Genomic DNA, 20,952 nt, shown 5'->3' with positions numbered 1-20,952 from the left:
CCAGAGCGAGCGGAGGTTCCTTTGCAGACAGTCGCGTGGCAGAGATGTCTGGTCAGGCAAAGGAGGCATTGAAGCTGGTTGATGAGAATGCGAGATTCGCCGTCTGGTGGCTTTCGAAGCTCGCGAGCCGCAGGCCAGAGCGGCAGGCACAGCTCCTCCCGATCGGGCTTAGCGCGCTCACGGGACCGCCAAGCCCCAGCATCCTCGGGTTCGCTGCGAGCGCCGCGGAGCTGTACGACGCTGGCCCCCTCGCCTCCTCACGTCTTTACACCCTACACTTGAAGACAGGCTCTCTTCATCTCCTCGAGCATCTTACCAGACGAGCCTGTCTGTTCCTCCCCTCCTTCTTCTCAATCTGCGCTGAAATCGCGGCCTCGCGACCCTCCAACCCCGCACAATGGCTCACCGTAACCCCACGGGGTTCGACATCAACGAGTTCAAGGCGGCCGCCTCGCCCAACTCCGTCTGGGCCAAGCGAGACCCCTGGGCTCGCAAGTGCGTGTCCTGACATGTCTGACTGTTCTCTCGCACTCATCTGACTTGATATTACAGCGAAGCCTGGCGCTACACCGGCCCTTTTACTCGATGGAACCGCTTCAAGGGTCTCTTCCCCGGCCTGGGCATCGCAACCGTTGCCTTCACCGCTTACTGCGCGTACGAGCACTTCTTCCTCCAGGACGAGCACCACGGCCATGGGGAGAAGCACCACTAAGCGTGAGGCTCGAATAAAAAGTAGAAAAGGACGAAGGCATAGACCATAGAGTAGGGATCGCAACACCAGGTCTGACTGGACGGGGCGGGGAGGGGGTCAGAGAGAGGGAGAGCGGCACAACACGAAACGAATCTGGCCTCCGTGGCAGCGCAACGATTAATACTAATATACTGCCTGCTGGTCTGGTAGATAATTGATTCGATAAGGCTGGTCCCGTTCCCTCCAGGCAAGCCTGCGGTGACTTCTGCTCTCGGGATGTACATAGGGCGCTATGGGTTGATTGACTGATTTGTTTGTTTGTCTGGTTGTATCTACCAGCCTGCGTCTGTTTTCGTTCGAAATTTGCGAGATTCCATGCACTTTGCACTTTGAGATATTTGTTGAGCATGAGCACTCCAGGACTCCGATCAAGAACTTCCTGATACCCCATGTCCCTGCCTGTCGCTGTGAAATCAAACTACGCTTTTTAGAAACACGAAAAGTGCATGCTTGTGTGCTCCCGTCAGTGGTCTGATATCCTACAACAAAATGTGAAACGCGAAGTTCTATTTTGGCCTCTCTATATTTCATTAGATCATAACAGCTATACGTTCCATTTTCCTCCCCCATTCGAAACCTGCAATGGGAGGGGGTTCTCTTCATCGATAATGGTGCATGTACACAAAAAAAAATGTTTACCTCGTTAAAAAATTAGACCGGGTTCAAGTCTCGGTTATTCCTCAAACACTAGCGCAACCCCATCATCCCCGGCCGTGACGACGCGCTTCGCATCTCCACCCTGCACGAACCCCAGGATGCCACCGCTCTGTTCCCCGTTCTCGCCCTCCGTGACGCCAACGTGGCCCCTCCACTCCTTCAGCAGGCCCTGCGCCGCGGCCGCCGTTCCGCCCCGTGCGTCCCACCGCCTCACGACACCGTCCATTCCACACGACGTGAGGAGCCATGGCCGTCCTTGTCCCTGAACCGCCAGGGCGGCGGCAGCAGGGCCGGGACGAGGCACGGCCGCGGCCGACGGTCGCGCATCGCGCGCGAATTCGACCTTGACGACGGCGGCGCCTTCGTGGGCCTCCCTGATGTGGCGGCGCACGGCGAACCGGTGCGCCGTGTCGAAGAGCACGATCGATCCGTCGACGGATCCCGAGGCGAGCAGGTTCAGAGGTGGTGAGGAGAAGGAGAGAGTCTCGATGCTCTCGGACTGGGCCTGGAGGGATGCGAGGAGGGTGCCAGCGCCTCCGGCACCGACGGCGGCGGCGGTGCCCGCAGCGGAGGACTTGGACTTGGATTTGGAGGAGGGTTTGGTGGATGTGGAGGAAGCGGAGGTGGAAGATGGGAGACGGGGGAGACCGACGACCTTGATGTGGCCCTCAGCGCCGCCAACGACGGCAAAGGCACCCGTTGGCGCGACTGCCACGGAGTACAGTCCTCCTTCGACGGCGAAACGCTGGTCATCCGCCGTCAGGCCGACCACGGCGTTGGTCCCTGCGGAGTAGGATATGCCCGCGGCGGCCGCGGCGCCAAAGACGTCGTAGACGTAGAAGCTTCCGTCTTCAGAGACGCTCGCGAGCAGTTTGCCATCGGGGGTCCATGCACCAGCCGTGCAGGAGCCCGTGTGCTGGAAGTAGCTCTGGACGATGGAGATGGGCTGTTCGGTATCGTTGTGGTCAATGCGGTAGACCCAGACGCTGCCGTCGTTCGCGCCCAGGGCGAGTACATTCTTCTTCTCCTCCTCGCCGTCCTGGGACGGGCACACGGCCACCCAGTTGATCTCCTCAACCTCCTGCGCCTCCGCGACGAACGCCCACGAGTGCCCCGTCTTCTGCGGCGTGGTGTCGCGCCAGACGCGCAACCGTCCGTCCAACCCTGCCGTCACGACATACTCGCCCTTGGGCTCCGTGAATGCCACCGCATTGACCGAGTCTGTATGTCCATCCATCTTCGCCAGCGGTTCCAGAGACTTGCGCTCACCCTTGGGTTGCGGATTCGACTCGTAGCTCTGCGGCAGCAGCGGGCGGTCATTTTCCCGGGGCGTCGCGTCGAAGACGTACGCGGTGTCGTCGCCGGAGCCAGTGATCACAATGGAGGAGTGCACGGGGTGATTCGCGATGCAGAAAATCGAGTCGTTGTGGTGATCGAAGTGCGCGACGGAGTCGTTCTGCAGGGTGATCTCTTGGCCCTGGAAGTCGTCGTCGTCCGAGTCCATCGGGTGGTCCTCGTCTTGAGGGATCTCCTCCGCTGCCTCGTCGGCGTCGAGGTACACGTCCTCCTCAGCCTCATGGTGAGGATCGTGTGAAGAAGACATTATGTGCGAATGTCGTTATCCGTTTGTGGTCGTTGGAAATCTGCAATTGTTTATTAGATTGTCGGAGGGGCAAAAGTGAGAAAGTAATGGTGGGGTAGTACATGTAGGGTAGCAGGCCCGATGAGCGTTCTCCGCGATATTGATTCCTCTTTTCGTAGCAAGTGGGCAAATATCTAAGCCCCGCTAGATCTAAGACGGCCAAAAAAGACAGGAAATATGAAGATTCTGGCTGTGTCGGCCTGTCGATATTCCTGGATCCTCCCCGCCGCGGCTTAGAAATTCAACGCCCCGATTTTCTTTTCTGCCGCTTTTGGAAACAAACGCTGCAAACACCCTGTCTCCCCGCAACGTCAGCGGGCAGGACTAGCAATCCCGACATACACTTTTGAGTGCATTAGCCTATAGGTACTGGCTCGGCAGTCTTCTACATCTTTCTGATATTTATCAAAGTCTGATGTCTTCTCCATGGAACGAACATTATTGCCTCCTGTCCAAGATGTACAGGACCAAGGATTCAAGTTTATATGAAGTTGCAGTGCTTCCATTTCATCATGCAGGCAGAATTTACCACCATTCGCTTATAGATTATTTATAATTGCTGATAGATACATTTAACAGGCTTCATTTCCCAAAAGCTCTACAAGGTTAAGACAACTTTCCCGACCCCTCTGAGCGGACATTGCTCGTAGATCGCGACGAGTCCGCCGAAGGAGCAAGCGGCGGCAATGAAAGAAGCTTCATTGCATTGTGATTCGCCTCACCATAAGAATTGTGAGCAGTCCGCACCAATTCAGCAATTATAATGCAATCATCGCCAGCTCGGAACATGATCCTTGATTCTTCACCACAATTTTCAGCATGTGTGAATGTTTCGGAGATTCGCTCCTCTGTCGTAGCCCACATATGTCCATGCGCATACCGATACACATACATGACCATGGTTACATAAAGCACATAGCCAGTCCATACACATTGTAACCCAATGGGCATCCAAATCAGCGAACATATCAGACCGACGGGAAATGTCAAACCGAGAGCAACGACAACGGTTATCTGGATGATTTCCCTCCAGCGAGAACGCTCGGGGTGGCCGTAGTGTCGGAAAAAGGGGAGAACAATCTCCTCCGGTCCTTCAATGACCTGGAATCCCTGGCCGGTTGTGATGCAGAACTTCTTCGTCCAAGGGACTTTGTTTGTCTCTTTGTCCTCTGTAGCCTGAGCAGGCATCTTCGTCGTTGCACGTTTGTTGAGAATTAATTGCTCCCTGGGTACAGCTGACATAGCGCTGATTAATTTCAGGATCAATGGTATCAACCACAGGACCATGAAGGCTGATCTCCAGATTACAGTCACAGCAACTGCAACGCCTATTCCTGTCAATTCAGTGGCTATGATAGCCATAACCGTCCGCAGTGTTATCGGCCCGGTATCATTGTCGATGAGAGGTGTGGTAGTCTCCTTGCCAGTTCTCGGAGAGAGGGTGAGATGGCTCACAGTAGTCTTTTGGCGTATCACCGCTCCTGTATTTCTGCCATCCTCCTGTTCAGCGTGCGCTCCCTTGAGTGGATCATCAGGTATCATTGGCATTTCCTTCAGCGTCCTCACCCAGATCCCATTCCGGACCTGTGCTTCTTTCTGACAGGCTCCGCCCTCGTATACCTGATACTTCATCCCGCTATCTGGAAAGAACGCCGTGCCGAGCATATGTCCTAAGCGATCTCCCCTGAACAACCCATTTTCAAAAAACCTATCCACCGTATCGAGAGCTGCCTTGTGCAGAGGCCCGCCCAAAGGCATGAAAAGAGCCAGTTTCCATGCATTCAATAGTGAAAAATTGTTGTACGAGCGTTGCGGCCAGAGAAGCCGGTTAATGCAATTTGTGGTCGCCACTTCGGTTCCAATGTAACCGATCAGGGTGCCTAATGCGCTGAGGACATTGCTCAGAGGAAAACTGTTGGAATCGGAGTTGTTAAAAGATGATGAGTGGTCGGTGCTATTCATCCTGACCTATGGCGGTCGAAGGAATTCAGCTGAGGAATTTCGAGAACGGCGGGGTCACTTTGTACTGCGCTGAGTGAAGGAGGGCTGCTGCATTTGCAGAAAGGTCCTCGTGCCCTGTATTTAGTGCGCCATTACTAGTATCGTTCATGTATTAGATGTCGGAAAGAAGCCTCGTGCGGCGTGTGTTGCTGACGTGGCTATGCTTTGAAGATGTGGTTATGTTACGAAGATGTTTGATTCGCTAGCCTTGTGTGTTGTGGTAGAGATGAAATGTGACCCATCTAGGGGCGAACATTTAAAGGCGGCACAATTTCCGTCCTTTATAAGCCTTAGATCACAGACTGTGGCCTAAAGACATCTTAATCACACGACGGAACTTCCTGTTGTCAGCCGAATATTACCACTATAACCTAGTGGTATGCCAAGAAACCTATCAGCCTAGTCAGCACGCGCCGATCCAGGCATCTCGAAGGCCAGAATCCCTGCAATAAAGGAATCATACTGTCTATACCCGAAACCGCCTATTTTCCTTTGTTATATCCTTTCATATTTCATGAAAATGTCTAGGGATCGTTAAATAAAAAAAATATTCGGAAGGTCTTAACTCCTAATTCCATGAGAATAAATAGTCAGTTAGTTAGGTAGATTCGAATAATCAGAGCTTTCATCATCATACCTTCGGATTACTAGGTTCGCCCAGTCTGACACTTGTATACTTATCTGTGCGGAGCATTGTTCCATAGGAATACCCGTCCTACGTCACATAGTGCTTAGTATTCTATTCGCTGCACTTTCGACACCTTGGGGGAAAATGCCTTTCGAGGAAATAGACACAGAGATAACATTGCTGGAGGCAGTATTAGATTTCTCAGAGACCCGTCCCCAAGAGCAGGGAGCTCGTATCCAACAACCGGACGCATGGAACATGTTAATGACGGTCTGTTTGGATCAGGGGTTACGAGGGGCCTTCTTATCAACCCTTTCTGTCTCGCAGATGAACTCTCTCCGCGTCCTGTTGCTGTGGAAATCGAAGGCCTTTGACCCCTTGCGCAGACGGGGACTTTCTGAAGGTAACGTCGACAATTTCGACGACTTGGCAACAGAAGGATCCTATGACCACGATGATAGCTGTACAAAAGCTACTGAGAATGACTTCGATGAAAATCTTAATGCGCTATATTCTCGAGAAACTAGTCGTCGTCACCGGAACGATGAGTACAGCATTATTTACAGCACAAGGCAGACAGCCGCCGGTTTGCTATTCCATCAACGGCTGGTCACGGCGTACATCCCGCAGATTTTTTTCAGAATGAAGCTGTCAATCCAGACTATCTAAATTTGGAGCGGACGATTCAAGTAACAGCTGGATTGAAGACCTGGGTTGTTCCATCGAGCCATGTTCCTGGTGAGATAGTAAAGCCAAGAAAGCTTTCCCATGGTTCTTATGGGATATTCCAGGTCGTCGGACAGTTGAGACCAGAACTCTGGAACGAGAACCAGAATATGTTGTTGTGAGCCATACATGGGGTCGATGGTAAGTAAATATCTCTATTGTCAACCACTTCTCCAGCCTGTAAAATGAAGGACGCTATTGACACGCAACCGTACAAGGAAGCTTCCCAGTAATGGAGTCGGACATGAAACCACAGGTGCCATGGCTGGTGTCAGAAAACTCTCGTTTTGATGTCCATCAGCTGCCAAACGACCTTACAGACCTTGGGTCGCCAGCTTTCCATTCGTTACGCATGGATAGATCTGTTCTGTATCCTGCAGGACCGCTCGGAAAGAGCCCAAAAGGAGGTCCCTCGACAAGCAGCGATTTTTGGCGGAGCAGCTGTGGCCGTGGCTTAGCTGAACGGAGGTAATGTCCTGGGACATGATTCTAGAGTCCATTCGCTGGCTACTACTCTAGTCCCTGCTACAACCTGACGACTTGCAGTATGATCTTCGGCCGTTCGAAGACCGCCTCCGCCAGATGCAGGAAGATACCGCTTTGAAATTGGCAAAGGCAAGAGGCCCAGAATTGTGTAGTTATACTGAGGAAGGACGAAGGCCAGAGGATACAACAAACAGCACTGGTATAGGGTGGTTTTCGTCCCTTTGGACTCATCAAGAAGCAATACTTCGGCCAGACATGATCCTGGCGAACCGGGACTGGAAATTTCTCACAATAGATGGCCAGCTTCCGATTCCTTTGGACGCCGTTATCTATCCCATGTCCCAAATTTCGCATCCAGAAGGCATTGAGTCACCAGCTGCTTGGCTGAACGATCTGCTCACGGATTTGCACATGATAAGATATAATGATACACATCAAGTCGAGATCCTCGAGATTGGTTGTGGTCCTCAGTGTAAGCATAGCAGATCAGAAGCCATCATGTCTGTTCTCGGCTGCACCGACTGGCACAAAGCTGCTCTGAAGGCCAGAAAACAGCATGAACCTCCGCTAGTTCTCGACCAGTATACCTATGAATTCCTCGATGAGATCAGGAGGAAGTATGGGTTTGTCTTCTTCAGCTCTACGTATAACTACGCCAATTTCTTCTTCCACGCGCGGGGTAAGCAAGCCCCTATGGGCTCAATATTGCCCTTTTTGCCGCGTGGCATCATAGACAAGGATCTGGGACCAAAAGTCATCGAATCAGCTAAATTGTTAGCCTGTCACCAATTTCATCCTTCGATCAAACCTGGAAGCTTTTGCCCGATGGCAGTGTGAAAATTGCCGAAGCGGGAATTATTTACGCAGCTCCAACAAAGGATATTCCGGTCATCAGGGCAGATAATTTCTCCAAACGCAAGCAAAACTCGTCTCCAGAAGAAGAGGAAAGTTGTTCTCATCTAGCAGACGTGCCCATCCGGCTCAAAGCACCAAAGATGGAGATGGATGTTTCCTGGACCCTCAAAACATCCCTCAAAGTTTGGATGGATAATGCATTCACAGATAAGCCCAAATATGCAATCTGGTTGTCATCGATGCCGATGTTCGAGATCTGTGGTTTTATTCTAAAGGAGATTTCTATTGAGAATGAATCTTCTGCCACTTTTCTAGCAAAGATTGAAGATTTCGATATATTTCCAACTGATGAAAGCCCAATCTCTATGCCCCCCACCTCGGTTGTCGATTGAATAGTGTACTGAAAATGCACTTTGAAGATTGGTGAAGATATTATGCATTTCAATCATAGAGAATGAGGCATTTATAGCTCAAATTGTCTTCCGAGGATTTATAGTAAGTTTCAATATTAAGAATTCAGTCAGAATCACTGGGATTTTCTGTGGGTTAGGATAGGACTCAACAACCTAGACTGACACGGACCTGGAAAATCTCAAAGAAACAGAAGTGATTTTCTTGTCACGTTCCTTTCACGAGTCCCTATTGGTGGAAAGGATAGTTGATGTATTGGAATCTAATCGAGAAACAGCGCGTCTGCTTAATCGTATCATCAACGATATACCAGCAGCCTTGAGAATAGGCGATCACGATGTGGCAATGGTAGCCTGCAGTCTGACGCATACACACAAAAGATTCAATTTGGATGGAAGTCAGTACATGCACTGTCAGAACTCTCTTATCTTGGAAAAATTGCTTCAGAATACCGTAACATTTGCATTTAATATTGTTTGCATATCCTTGTCATCAAGCTGAGCCCCCCACCAACCAGTCGTGAATTGTCCGTGACATGGAAACATTGCCAACTACAGAGAACTTCCAACATCTGAGCAATTTACTAATCCTACAGCATTTATTTCGTTACGCTTGCGACAAGAAGAGAGGTATCAAACGCTCGATTACGCAGCCTGTGATGCTCGACGCAACTCCTTATTCAAGCTGTCATGGTTTGCGCTGGTCCGGCACTCAACCTTTACTACCGAAATCCACAACTTGGGGACATGAACGCCTTGCAACTAATATGGAGAATGCAGATCATGCTGTTGCTACAGCACCTGCCAGATGGTAGTTGGCAGCATCAAGGAGATCATGCCGTCGGCCCTTTGTTACACCGTACCTTAGACAAAAAAGTAACACGAAACGCGATAAGGGAAGCAGAACACGCTGAGTCAACGGCAGCTAAAAGCCCTAAAAATAAGAATATCTTCCGACTCTCATCATAGTCAAAGTGGCTATTACCAATAGTAGGGTGGTTTGGCTAACCAGGGTGTGAATTGGTGTAGGAAAAGGAGATGCGTCCAAGGTATCATCAATGAGCAAGGCAACATCAGCCTCTTACGTCTTAATGAAACCGCATCAGTTAATGGCGTTGTACAATATCGAGCGCAGTGCGACAAGTCCGACTAATAAGAGCCGACTTGGCCTCGAATCATATAAATAGGAAACCACGATGAGGTCTTTTCTGTCCTCCTCGCCGTGGGGAGAAACAAGACGCTGTACGACCAAGTCACCCCAAATTTCCCCCAAAACTGGAGGATCGTCGCGAACTAAGTCTTGCTCTCATTGGAACGTCGACTCCGACACAAGTTATTGTATCCATTCTAGAGGAGGGCATAGAATCTATATTGTATCAACCCAGCACCATTGAACTATGGCGACCCTCAACTCTCCCACTCCCACTCTCAGTACCGCCATTGACCAAGATGATGACCATCCTTTCTGCTTGACGGTGACTTATCCAACATCTGCAGCAAAGGACTCCCACGAACTGACTCTTATACAGCGCTCATACGGTGCAGATGCTTCAAATGATGGAAAAGCAAACGATGAGGATACAGCGGGCAACGGCGGGGGCGTCTCAACTCAAGAGGATAAAGTGAAGAATGAAGAAGAGAGCCAATATCCTGGCGGTGTTGCTTTCGTGATCATTATAATTGGTTTGATGCTAGCAAGCTTTGTTGTTGCATTGGACAATACCATTATCGGTAAGAGATAATTTCTTCAGGTTCTACGACCACGACATTGAGTAGGATCCCAAAATAGCAGTGGTTGAGTACTAATTTCCATCATTCTAGCAACCGCAATACCGACCATCACTTCCCGTTTCAACAGCTTAGATGATGTGGGATGGTATGGGAGTTCGTATCTGCTTACTACGACCGCTGTGCAACCAACCTTCGGCAAGATATATGTTTATTACAGTGTTAAACGGACATTCATGATGGCGGTTGTGATGTTTGAGCTCGGTTCAGTCGTGTGTGCTACTGCACCGTCCTCAGCAGCACTTATTATCGGACGTGCGATTGCTGGTATTGGTGCCTCGGGCATCTACTCTGGAGGCATAACAATTCTTCAATATACAGTGCCTCTCAGGAAGAGATCCATATATATCGCCCTTCTCACAAGCATGTTTGGTGTTTCAGCGATCGTGGGGCCTCTGATTGGTGGTGCTTTGACAGATAACTTGTCATGGAGATGGTGCTTCTGGATCAACCTTCCGTGAGAAACCTTCCCCCACTTCCTTTGATGGATAGTTTTGATAAGGTATATCGACAGGATTGGAGGTATCACATTAGTCACGACTTTTCTGTTCCTGAAAGATCCGTCTCGGGAACACAACAACCTCACGTTCAAAGAGAAGTTAAACGAGATGGACATCCTAGGGGCCTGTTTTTCATCGGTTCCGTAGTCTGTCTGTTGCTGGCATTGCGGCTTGGAGGAGTCCAGTATTCCTGGAGCGAATCAAGAGTATGGGGCTGTCTGATAGGGTCTGGCATCCTCTTTATCGTCTTTATTTATTTGCAATTCAGACTCGGTGACAGGCAAGTAATCCTCATTGCACTCTTACACGTGTACTTGGGACTAGCCTCCTGCTGACTTCTGACAGAGCAACCATCGCAATACGAATAATCTCACAGCAAAGTTTAGCCTGCAGCTGCATCTTCATGGGCCTCATTTCCATGGGGCTTTACGCTCATATGTATTATTTACCGTTCTATTTTCAAGCCAGCAGAGGTGCGTCCGCCCAAGCCTCTGGGATCCGAACAATTCCATATCTTCTCTCAAATCCGCTCGCATCCCTCCTTATCGGTGCTGCTGTTGCGAAATTTGGCTGGTACACCCCTTTCATGTACCTTGGTAGCGTTCTTTTCACTGTTGGTAGTGGCCTTCTCTACACGCTCCAGGTCGACTCTGCCGCAGCCAAATGGATAAGCTACCAGGTCCTCGCAGCCTTCGGGGTGGGTGCCTCAATTCAAATACCGTATGCTGCGGTCCAGGTAGTCCTTGAGCAGAAGGATCTTCCTGTCGGTACTGCGCTCGTTATATTTTTCAACTCACTCGGTGGCGCACTTGCCACGTCGATCGCGGAAACCATCTTCTCCAATACGCTGAGGCACGAGCTCACACGCCAAGTTCCTCAAATTGACCCCAGTCTGATTATAAACGCGAAGGCGACCCGACTGCGAGAAGTTGTGACTCCGCCTGCACTTCTGCCGGCCGTGTTGAGGATATATGATACAGCGGTTACAAGAGCTTTTCTTCTTTCAGTTGCTGCTGGGGGGTTGGCATTCCTGAGCAGCCTCGGAGTGGAGTGGAGAAGTGTCAAGGGGAAGAAAGTCGAGGTTTCAGCGGGTGGATGAGATAAACAGGCTTTATTCGCGTGATACTCACAGATCACTATATTTCTACGATGCAATCTCTAAGCTTAATTTTCAAAAGGAGTACTTGTTTGAAGTTTGCAGTTGACACTGTACCATATTTTATCCTGGTTCATTTGAGATCGATGTCACATTATCAGGTGCAGGCGTTATTAAATTTGAAGTTTAGTCTACTTGTAACTACAGACATCAATGAGATCGAGTTGATTATTCAGTATCTGGTGTTCCCAAACAATTGATGGTGTCAACGTGACTGTATCGGTAAGATGTATTCACTCATTCAGCTCTCTCGTACAGTATATGACCATGTTAAGCCAGCAGAGCCGTAATCTCCATCATGATAATCACCTCCTATATCACACTGTACAAACCTTTCTGTCACGGATTTATTCAAGATTAGGAATTTGAAATCTCCCTCCTCATTCATGGATCTTGATCCGCTGAAAACTTCTGGTCCACGCAGCGGGAAAATCGAACCCTAAGTTCCGGTTTCGACCACAGAACGTGTAGCCGGCTTTCCCCCTGCCAGTCGAGATGATTGTTGACAAGTTCCATGTCGTACTTCCAGAGCATCTTGGTCAGGATGAGATTTATCTGCATGTTTGCGACACTATATATATAGTCAGTCAGGTCTAATAGTTAGAGGCCTTCGGTCTGGAGGGATCCCGATTGTCGTTGAATTTAGATGGTATAACTCACTTCCTTCCTAGACATGCTCGAGGCCCCAGTAAAAATGGCTGGCTTGCCTCTCTGTTGTCTGTGCATTGCGGGTCGAGCCAGCGCTCGGGTTTGAATCTGTAGGGGTCGTGGAAGTTGCGTGGGTCGTGGGTTATGGTCCAGGCGCTAGTGTAGAGCTCCGTCTGTTATTCATTTCATGCGTGAGATGTTTGATCAAAGCTATGAAGATGAGGGGATGAAGAGGAAGAAGATGACGGGAAACTTACCCCTTGAGGTACCCAATACCCATCCACAGAAACGCCCGGTGATATTCTTGGAAACCCCTGAGAGCCAGGAGGATAAATCCTCAGACCCTCCTTGATAACAGCCTGCAGGTACGGTAATTGCTGGGCTGAAACCGCGCAGATGTCGTCGTATGATTTGAAGTGGCTGCGGATCTCCTCTCGGAGCTTGTTGTATGCTTTTGGCCCTTTCAGGAGGTAGAAGGTTATGGCGGCCAGGAAGGTGGCCATGGTTTCACCTCCGGCGATGCTGAGAACATGTTAATGTTAAATCAGAGATATCAGAACGAGATTCCTATAGCAAGGCTAGGAGCGGTGAAAAACTTACACCAATGTTGAAGCATGTGCTGTCATTTCATCTTTGTCCATCTTCCCGCTCCTGACTTTCTCAACTAAGGCGGTCATTATGTCTCTTCGAGGGGATTTGTTTGAGAGGCGACTTTTGAGGATCGTTTTATGTAAGTATAAAGAAAAAAAAAGGAAAAGAGCTCTCTAAGCATTATCTTTCTACCTACCTGTCAATTCGTCCTCTAGTATATCTGAGGTGCTTGCGAATCACAGGAGTCAGCAGAATTAGCTGCTTCGCCAGCTCTGTCACTAGAGGTGAAAGACGGCGAAAATTATCAGCAAGACTTATGAAGTAGACATGGTTCTCAATGAGCTCGGACCAGAAGTGAGGTTTCCCTGCTTCAAGCGTCAGTCTGCTGATGTCCTACTTGGCATTCTGTTTTTTGTTCTACGGGAGATAGACGATAGATCATCAGACCATTTTCAATCGAGTGAAAAGATTCTCCAAATGCTGTGAATCAATTCAGGTTAGTTGAGCGCCGAAAAGAAGAAGAGGTTGGGTATTAGATGATATAAACCGACCCACCTAACTCGCCCAAGATATCGAACGCAACCATTTCGTACCATTTCGTCATATCCAGCCCTCCTTTAGTATTATCCTTATTCTTACTCTTATTGAGCTCTGCATCGCCTATCTTGGCAACAAATCGCTCCACACACTCAGCCACAATGCTCTCCTGCTCCATCAGCGCTTTGTGCGAAAACGCAGCTGACAGTGATTTCTGCATCTGCCTATGCTTTTCGGGATTGCTTTCGCTGGAAATGGATGAAGAATTGAAGCCTGCATCGTACATATCGTAGAATTCGCTTTTGAGCAGCATCGGTTGGCCGGCTGGAGGGTGGCCATATATCGTCTTCAGGGATGACACGGATGAGAAGGAGAGCTCGTTTGGAGAGACGCGGATGACTGGGCCTGGTTTTTTGTTGGCACATTAGTTGCCGCAATGATAATTAATATATTAACCAGTCTTGAGAAGTAAAAGCGTACCGTAGATTCGATGCTGCTGATCGATTGCGCGATGGAATCGACCCCCTAAGGAGTGGTACATTCTCCATATCTTAATTTTCATGACAACTGTCAATGTTCACTCTGAATTTGTCAGTTCGGGAGCTGAAATGAGCACATACCAGTGACGATCTGGCCAGTATCGGACCCGGGAAGCCGGAAAGAGGATGAAAATAGAGATTGTACATGGCAACAACTCCGGCATAGACGAGCACCTTAGTGTACCACATGTCAAAAACCATCTTTCAAAGTTGTTAGACTGGCTAATTATAAGTCCCGCTTACCAAGACCAACAAGACACTGATGTTGACAGCATCGAGTATTGACCTCATAATAGAAGCTGCTATGAGATCTTGGCCTGAGTCTCTCCAGGAAATTATTGGATCGGGTAGGAAAGGCATGCTGGCTATGGGTATTCACAAAATAGATTTCAGGCGTGGTTGTATTCGTTTTCTAGTGCTTTACCGTGGGTTTTTTATATTCTAAAGAAACAGAGAAGAAAATCCAAATGGCTCTCCAAGTGAACATTGCTCACCGCCATCCTTTCTGGAATGGCATTTGCACCTATGCCCTCTTTGAGTAACAGCAGGATCCGTAGTAGTAGATGATATCGATGGATCGGATCCTTCCCTTCCTTTCTTGGCTAGATCAGTCCTTCTACAAAGACAGTTTTCTGCCCGGTCTGAAGAATTCGACAGGTCAGGCCTCTGCCACTGGAGATGTCTGAAGAATTGTACTTGTCTGCCCAGGTAGCCTAATTTCTCACCGTTATTTGTCAGATGGAGAGATATTGAGGTTTATTGATGGCTATTGCCACTCAAGCCCACTTTTTCCCCGCTAGGTAACTATAAATTCGATGTTCTTTGTTCCACGCAGTATATAAGCTCTGACCAGCTTCGCTAACGGAGTCTTAGGGTATGACTTTTTGATAAGCCTCAGGAGTCACTCCGATAATCGGCCAAGATCGATTATGGTTAAGCGATAAACAAATGCATCACTGATTGGTGACCGTTGAAACCTGCCGAGAACAGGGGTGTATTCCGTAGCCGAAATTGATGTTCGAGAAGGCGTTTGTGGAGACGACCTGCAACAAAGAATAAGGAGAAGACAAAGAACGGTTTCTTTCTTCTCGTTCCCCTTTCTCATTCCTTCGTATTAGTATGGGAATTATTCAGCATGAGAGAGGAAAAGAGGGCACAATTTCGGCAGCTGGATGCATTATGCGGCCGAAAACCAGGCATTGAACAAAAACTCACATTTTGTGCTGATGCTCTTGCATTGGAAATTATGCAGGATTGAACTTTTGCAGGATTTAGTTTCTGAATTCTCTTCATGAGGCTGTGTAGTTTTACTAACATATCTAGGTCAGCATTAGCTGTAGCAGCGAACCTTCTTTGTATCTGCGACACAAACCAAAAATTTGGCACAACTAATATCCGAGTCTCTTCAGAAGCAAACAAAAGAACTTCCTGAATATGGGTATATTAGAGTGCCTTTTCCAAATGATAGAACTTTTGTGTCGTACTTTCCTCCCAGCAGAAGAGGAAAAAGGTTATGTCAGGACCCTCGGGATGTTTGAATCCCACACATTGAATATCTTGTGACTAGAACGTACCGTGAGATAGAATCTGGCGTATGTAATGGTGTACCACGTGGCATTATTCTTTCAAGCATGCTGGGAGCACCACTTACCGGCTGACTGAGCTCCGGGTTGTCTGTTTGTGCTGTACAGCACAAAAGGTCCCGGCAACTGATCAAAAGGTGCGAATCACCCAGGATCGTATATACTCGCTATTCATCCGCTACTGGCATTTGTCAACACTCCAATCTTGGCTCATCGGTGGACTATTCTGCGAATACGTGTATGTCGTGTAGAACATGGATGGGGCACCGAGGAGCCCCTGGGGTGCGGATTGCGCTAAGGCTCACTATAACCTTAGGCGTTTCACGTAAGCGTCTTGCCATCGTTGCTTGTCTTTCTCTGCTCTCTCTCGTAACTTCTGCAGGAGGCCAAGGTACTTTTGTTTGGAATTTGTAGTAGTAGTAGACTTGGTGTTGTCTTCAATGGCTGTACCAACGACACGGGTAAGCAATAGCCACGTGGCTTTGAACTTTTGCCATCCCTGGCAGAAAATAAAATCAGTATACCAGTATGATTCAGTTATGTAATATGTTTGTGGGGATGTAAAATGTTCAAGAGCAGGAGTGTCTCGAGATAGGGCGAGGCGACCAGCCAGGGCCCTGGCCCTATGCCCTAGGCTAATTTCTACCGTTTGGACAAGAACCCTAACTAACCCCTGACTGCTATTTATATTCTTTCACGCTAATATATTGCACCATTGTACTGTAATATGTGTATTCTATACGAGCCTTCTGATGGCTGTAAAAGTTTTTGATTAGGTACTAGGCATTCGACATCTCATATTCCATGGCAAGCATGGTCCTGGCTTTCCTTCTTAGAGAAGGAACGTAAGATGGAAGAGCTTGCCTTGAGTCTAATAAGAGCTTGGTTGAAAACGTAAAAATTAGTGGGGGTCTAAAATGTACACTGGCTAGATAAGTAACTATACCTGCGGATGATCTCACTTGCATCGTCTCCACATAGGTCCGATATGCCAGGTCATACTGGGATTTGGAATCTAGATCAGATCCTTCATGAAGAAAATATACATCCCATTGTCAAATAGTCATGCTATCGCATCCCAAGCAACATAATTGCTTTTATATTCTTTTCATATCAATCGTGTGTTATGATAAAGTGTTGTCAGAGAGCTAGGTAGGTGAATATACATAAATCTAGGGCTTATATACTCTCATCAACACTCGCGACCCTTAGCTTGCAGCCTTAGGGCCTGTAAAAGGGATGTAATCCATCTTGCCGAAGCGCAAAAGGCACATTTCTATGATGCATCGACATGTCCAACAGAGCTGCGGAGACGCTCAGCTTATCTAATCACCTCGGGCCCAGCTGGGGAGATGCGGGGAAAGTGGAGTCCGGGATGCTGGTCGGCCAACGGAGAAACCCCAGCTCTGGAGCTGCTTTGCCGACCCCGAGGGAGTTCTGCACGGGGGATGGGGGAGGTAGCCGCGCGGAGACATCTCCTCCCCTTACCCTGACTTCTCCTGCATTCGTTCTCCCTTAGATTGCTTGGATCTCGTCTCTGGCTGCTGTTTACTCCGGTTGCTTCGTTTCCAGAGACAGTTTCTGAGTGAAGTTTCCCAAGTATTCCGTCGCGCATTCTACTATCTCTTCACATCTTAACCTTTTAATCCTATATATCTTCTCGATACACGGCAAGCCAGGACCAGCTATCAGCTCTAAAGACTCAAGATGGTCTTCTACCCGCCAAAATGGGTGCCCAAACTGCCCCATATTCCAGACGATGTCCCCATCTGCGACTTCATGCTTGATGACCGCTACGGCCGCTATCCTCTTGGCTATTCCCTGGACCCTTTCACTTGTGGGCTTTCTGGGAGAACTTACTCCGCACTTGACGTCGCTGACCGTGTCGACTATTTATCGCGCGCTCTCGCGAAGGAATTCGGCTGGCAGCCCAACAAGGGCACCGAGTGGGACAAGGTACTGGCCATCTTTAGCGTAAATACGGTATGTGATTGTACACTTGCCTCCGGCAGGAGCTCTAATTCCATGGCTGATGAATTCGCATTATTACACAGATCGACACATTACCACTGGCGTGGGCAACCCATCGGCTATCGGGCATTGTCTCTCCTGCCAATGCTGCCTACTCCGCTGCCGAGTTGACTCATCAGCTGGTCAATTCCAAGGCTCACGCTCTCTTCACATGTCTTCCTCTGTTGTCAACAGCATTGGAGGCCGCGTCCAAGGCCGGGCTCCCGAAAAACCGCATCTATCTACTCGAGGTGCCCGACCAGATACTGGGTGGCGCGAAGGCGCCTGCAGAGTATAAGACGGTCTCGCAATTAATAAAGGAAGGAGAGTCGCTGCCGCAGCTTGAGAAGTTGAAATGGAGTCCCGGACAGGGTGCTCGCACGACTGCATTCCTCTGCTACTCTAGCGGCACATCAGGTTTGCCTGTATGTTGAACAATACCCATTCATCGAGTGGCTCAACAGAGACTAATTTCAGAGCAGAAAGGAGTCATGATTTCCCACCGCAATGTTATTGCCAATACCATACAGCTTGCAACGTACGAGTCTAAGTGGCGGGATACGCTCATCGAGCCTGGCAACCAATCCGCATACACCGACAGGACTCTCGGTCTTCTCCCCATGAGCCACATCTACGGCTTGGTAGTCATCTGCCATGCAGGGCCCTATCAAGGTGACCAGGTCGTCGTGCTGCCCAAGTTCGAGCTGAACCAGTACCTGTCTGCCATTCAGAACTTCAGAATCTCAACTCTATTTGTGGTTAGTTGTGCCTAATTGACCACGAAGGAGCCTCTACAAAGAAAAAGCTCTGACAGAAGTCTGCCAATTTAGGTACCTCCGATTATCGTCACAATGCTTGCCAACGAGGAGACCTGCAAAAAATATGACTTGAGCTCTGTGCGGAGCCTTTTCACTGGGGCTGCACCGCTGGGTGGGGAGACGGCTGATGATCTGCAGAAGCAGTATCCAAACTGGATAATCAAACAAGGTTATGGTGAGTGTCGTTAAGATTTTATCTTTCCTTCAAGCGGTAACGCCACTAACTCTTCTTGTGAAGGTCTCACAGAGACTTGTACAGTCGTGTGCGCGACATCTCCCCACGATGTTTGGCTTGGTTCTTCGGGTTCCCTTCTCCCAGGTTATGAGGCGCGTATCATGTCACCAGATGGGAAGGAGTTGACGGGCTACGATCAACCCGGGGAACTGGTCGTTCGCTCTCCAAGCGTTGTCCTGGGATACCTGAATAATGAGAAGGCTAACAAGGAGACCTTCGAGGACGGATGGATGCGCACAGGCGATGAGGCGGTGATCCGTCTCAGTCCAAATAACATAGAGCACATATTCATTGTCGACCGCCTCAAGGAGCTGATCAAGGTCAAGGTATGTATACCACATTATCTAGCTGAGTACATGTGTCATCCGGTAAGAATTGCATTGCTCACTGACTCTGACAGGGCATGCAAGTCGCACCAGCCGAACTCGAAGCCCACCTTCTCACCCATCCCGCCGTGGTCGACTGTGCCGTCATCGGCATTCCAGACAATGCTGCAGGCGAAGTTCCCAAGGCCTTCGTGGTCAAGTCACCGTCTGCGAGTGGTGACGATGCAGCGCTCGCCCAATCGATCCAGAAGCACGTCCAGGACCACAAGGCGCGGCACAAGTGGCTGAAGGGCGGCGTCGAGTTTATCGATGCAATTCCCAAGACTGCCAGCGGGAAGATCCTGCGACGGAATCTTCGGGATAGGGAGAAGGAATTGAGGAGAAAGAAGGGCGTTAGGCTATAAGACGTTGAGCAGTATAATCAATCCATCTCCTTTTGTCCATATCTGTCATGTATATAGGTACTTGTTTCACAGGCGCAGGGAAGAAATGAGAGCATAGTGGTCTTTGAAGACCAATACAGGAACAGACTCGGTCAGATCAGACGGCGTGGAGTCCCATTCAAATTAAGACATTACCGTCTAGTTCAAATTATTGGCGTCTCGGTAGCTTATCATGTTGGTAGCCTTTCCATGTCTGCATGCTGGAGATATGCCTAAGGTAGTGGATAATTGTATTTCTGCTAGCAGGGAATAACCCCGTCCTCATCCCGACCTGCATCCGATCTTAGTAACGTCCCCTGGAATAAGTGAATTCCAGAAAGGATCTTTCTCTGTGTATTGTACTCCTCAATTGCGATCAAATCGACATTGCTCGTGCTTTCTTCCAGCGTAGAATTGCAATGGGAAGCGCACCTTGGAGCCTTCCTATTTCTATCCAAGCCAAGCCAAGTCATTTCAGAGGCCTTTATCTGGTAAACGTGTCTGTGATATCCATCGTTAAAAGCCTTCTATGAGCCGGCTTCGATGCTCAAACTGTTCAACAGCGCTTCGCTTGCTTCCATAGACACAATTTTTACTTTTTCTGTGTTCTGAATTCGAGTTCTCCTTGTGTAGCTTTGCCGTTTCGATCCAGAGTCCGTGTCCGCGTCCGCATCTCTGTTGAGATCATTTCCCAAATCATTTCCCAATCGATACCAAACGTAAAGAAGGCATTCTTCGAAGAACATCCTTCGCCACAAGTCTCATGGCTCCGGTTCTGTCTGACAGCGAGGTAGATTGTCATCCCGACTTCTATGTTTGTCGGCCTGCAATGATCCCTCTTTCTGATAGCTCAGTGTAGGCAGCTCCTTATCTGATTGCACTGCTTCCGTCTCTCATAGCTTGGCGTTCCTGTAGGGAGCCGCCAGACAACGGATGCCATACCTTGTGACTGTATCCTGGTCAGCCAACAGTGTCTTGATAAACAGCCTTCATTCCCTAAATGTCCAAAATTTTATATCTAGAGCCATTCACCAGAGTATGCTCAGGAGCTGCCCTTCTTGCATCCCTCTGCCCATATACCCGAGAGCTGTCTAAAACACCTCGCCTACCATCTCCTTAACCTGTGCACACAACTCCTGAACAAAGAGATATACAGCAAAATGAGGTCGGCAACTCCAGATCTTGATAGATAAGGATTCTAGACATTATACTGGGTGTTAATCCCACTCGGTGTCAGTCAGCAGGAGTTGGCGAGCCTTAGTGTGATGTTCTGTCTGGATTGGGGTCCAAGATCAGGGGCATCGGCCCCAATATCTCCTCCACACAAGAGGAGTCTATTCCTCCTTGTATCGATCTATTGAGACAGATATCCGTCTTCCCTTCACAAACACAGAGTCCCATGCCATACATACATCAACAACGTTGTCCCTGATTATCCTGCAGCTCCAGTTAACAATCTGTCCAAGCAATCACTTCCCAGTGCCACTTCCTGTGCTGCCGCACCCTCCTGCCACATGAACAGAACAGAACAGGAGAGAAAGCTTAAGCTGGCCAACCATGCGGCTTGCAAATCGCACGATTGGGGACACCAATATCGCAAGATTTGCCGCCGCCGAGAACACAGTGAACGGCAGGCGGGTCTT

At 49.0% G+C, this 20,952-nt stretch overlaps 9 protein-coding genes across 9 annotated transcripts; 5 read left to right on the top strand and 4 right to left on the bottom strand.

Annotated features, from left to right (window-relative positions):
* Window positions 1-44: 44 nt before the first annotated feature.
* Window positions 45-364, top strand: VTN00DRAFT_6133 (uncharacterized protein; the record flags this gene model as incomplete). The annotated part of the gene is made up of 2 exons (XM_069432736.1): window positions 45-232; window positions 289-364. The coding sequence occupies 2 exons, from the start codon at window positions 45-47 to the stop codon at window positions 362-364; spliced, it is 264 nt and encodes an 87-aa protein (XP_069288565.1).
* Window positions 365-397: 33 nt separating this feature from the next.
* Window positions 398-712, top strand: VTN00DRAFT_6132 (uncharacterized protein; the record flags this gene model as incomplete). The annotated part of the gene is made up of 2 exons (XM_069432735.1): window positions 398-495; window positions 553-712. 2 exons carry the CDS (start codon window positions 398-400, stop codon window positions 710-712), a joined length of 258 nt encoding a protein of 85 aa, XP_069288564.1.
* A 162-nt stretch (window positions 713-874) lies between these two features.
* Window positions 875-1,282, bottom strand: VTN00DRAFT_6131 (uncharacterized protein; the record flags this gene model as incomplete). Its single annotated transcript, XM_069432734.1, has 1 exon — window positions 875-1,282. The coding sequence occupies one exon, from the start codon at window positions 1,280-1,282 to the stop codon at window positions 875-877; it is 408 nt and encodes a 135-aa protein (XP_069288563.1).
* Window positions 1,283-1,424: 142 nt separating this feature from the next.
* VTN00DRAFT_6130 (uncharacterized protein) lies at window positions 1,425-3,011 on the bottom strand (the record flags this gene model as incomplete). Its single annotated transcript, XM_069432733.1, has 1 exon — window positions 1,425-3,011. One exon carries the CDS (start codon window positions 3,009-3,011, stop codon window positions 1,425-1,427), a length of 1,587 nt encoding a protein of 528 aa, XP_069288562.1.
* A 645-nt stretch (window positions 3,012-3,656) lies between these two features.
* Window positions 3,657-5,012, bottom strand: VTN00DRAFT_6129 (uncharacterized protein; the record flags this gene model as incomplete). Its single annotated transcript, XM_069432731.1, has 1 exon — window positions 3,657-5,012. One exon carries the CDS (start codon window positions 5,010-5,012, stop codon window positions 3,657-3,659), a length of 1,356 nt encoding a protein of 451 aa, XP_069288561.1.
* A 2,134-nt stretch (window positions 5,013-7,146) lies between these two features.
* On the top strand, window positions 7,147-8,138 carry VTN00DRAFT_6128 (uncharacterized protein; the record flags this gene model as incomplete). The annotated part of the gene is made up of 3 exons (XM_069432730.1): window positions 7,147-7,570; window positions 7,625-7,664; window positions 7,724-8,138. 3 exons carry the CDS (start codon window positions 7,147-7,149, stop codon window positions 8,136-8,138), a joined length of 879 nt encoding a protein of 292 aa, XP_069288560.1.
* Window positions 8,139-9,553: 1,415 nt separating this feature from the next.
* Window positions 9,554-11,543, top strand: VTN00DRAFT_6127 (uncharacterized protein; the record flags this gene model as incomplete). The annotated part of the gene is made up of 4 exons (XM_069432729.1): window positions 9,554-9,887; window positions 9,978-10,401; window positions 10,592-10,650; window positions 10,909-11,543. 4 exons carry the CDS (start codon window positions 9,554-9,556, stop codon window positions 11,541-11,543), a joined length of 1,452 nt encoding a protein of 483 aa, XP_069288559.1.
* Window positions 11,544-11,984: 441 nt separating this feature from the next.
* Window positions 11,985-14,116, bottom strand: VTN00DRAFT_6126 (uncharacterized protein; the record flags this gene model as incomplete). The annotated part of the gene is made up of 9 exons (XM_069432728.1): window positions 11,985-12,171; window positions 12,261-12,421; window positions 12,506-12,770; window positions 12,849-12,959; window positions 13,036-13,204; window positions 13,287-13,319; window positions 13,395-13,781; window positions 13,857-13,926; window positions 13,997-14,116. The coding sequence occupies 9 exons, from the start codon at window positions 14,114-14,116 to the stop codon at window positions 11,985-11,987; spliced, it is 1,503 nt and encodes a 500-aa protein (XP_069288558.1).
* A 3,089-nt stretch (window positions 14,117-17,205) lies between these two features.
* VTN00DRAFT_6125 (uncharacterized protein) lies at window positions 17,206-19,291 on the top strand (the record flags this gene model as incomplete). Its single annotated transcript, XM_069432727.1, has 6 exons — window positions 17,206-17,481; window positions 17,553-17,933; window positions 17,991-18,266; window positions 18,339-18,501; window positions 18,565-18,887; window positions 18,962-19,291. The coding sequence occupies 6 exons, from the start codon at window positions 17,206-17,208 to the stop codon at window positions 19,289-19,291; spliced, it is 1,749 nt and encodes a 582-aa protein (XP_069288557.1).
* Window positions 19,292-20,952: the final 1,661 nt, after the last annotated feature.

The sequence above is a fragment of the Thermoascus crustaceus genome, assembly GCF_041956765.1.
Source record: "Thermoascus crustaceus strain CBS 181.67 unplaced genomic scaffold VTN00scaffold_3, whole genome shotgun sequence".
In the NCBI taxonomy this organism is placed as follows: Eukaryota; Fungi; Ascomycota; class Eurotiomycetes; order Eurotiales; family Thermoascaceae; genus Thermoascus; species Thermoascus crustaceus.
This window is presented reverse-complemented; position numbering and strand designations above follow the sequence as displayed.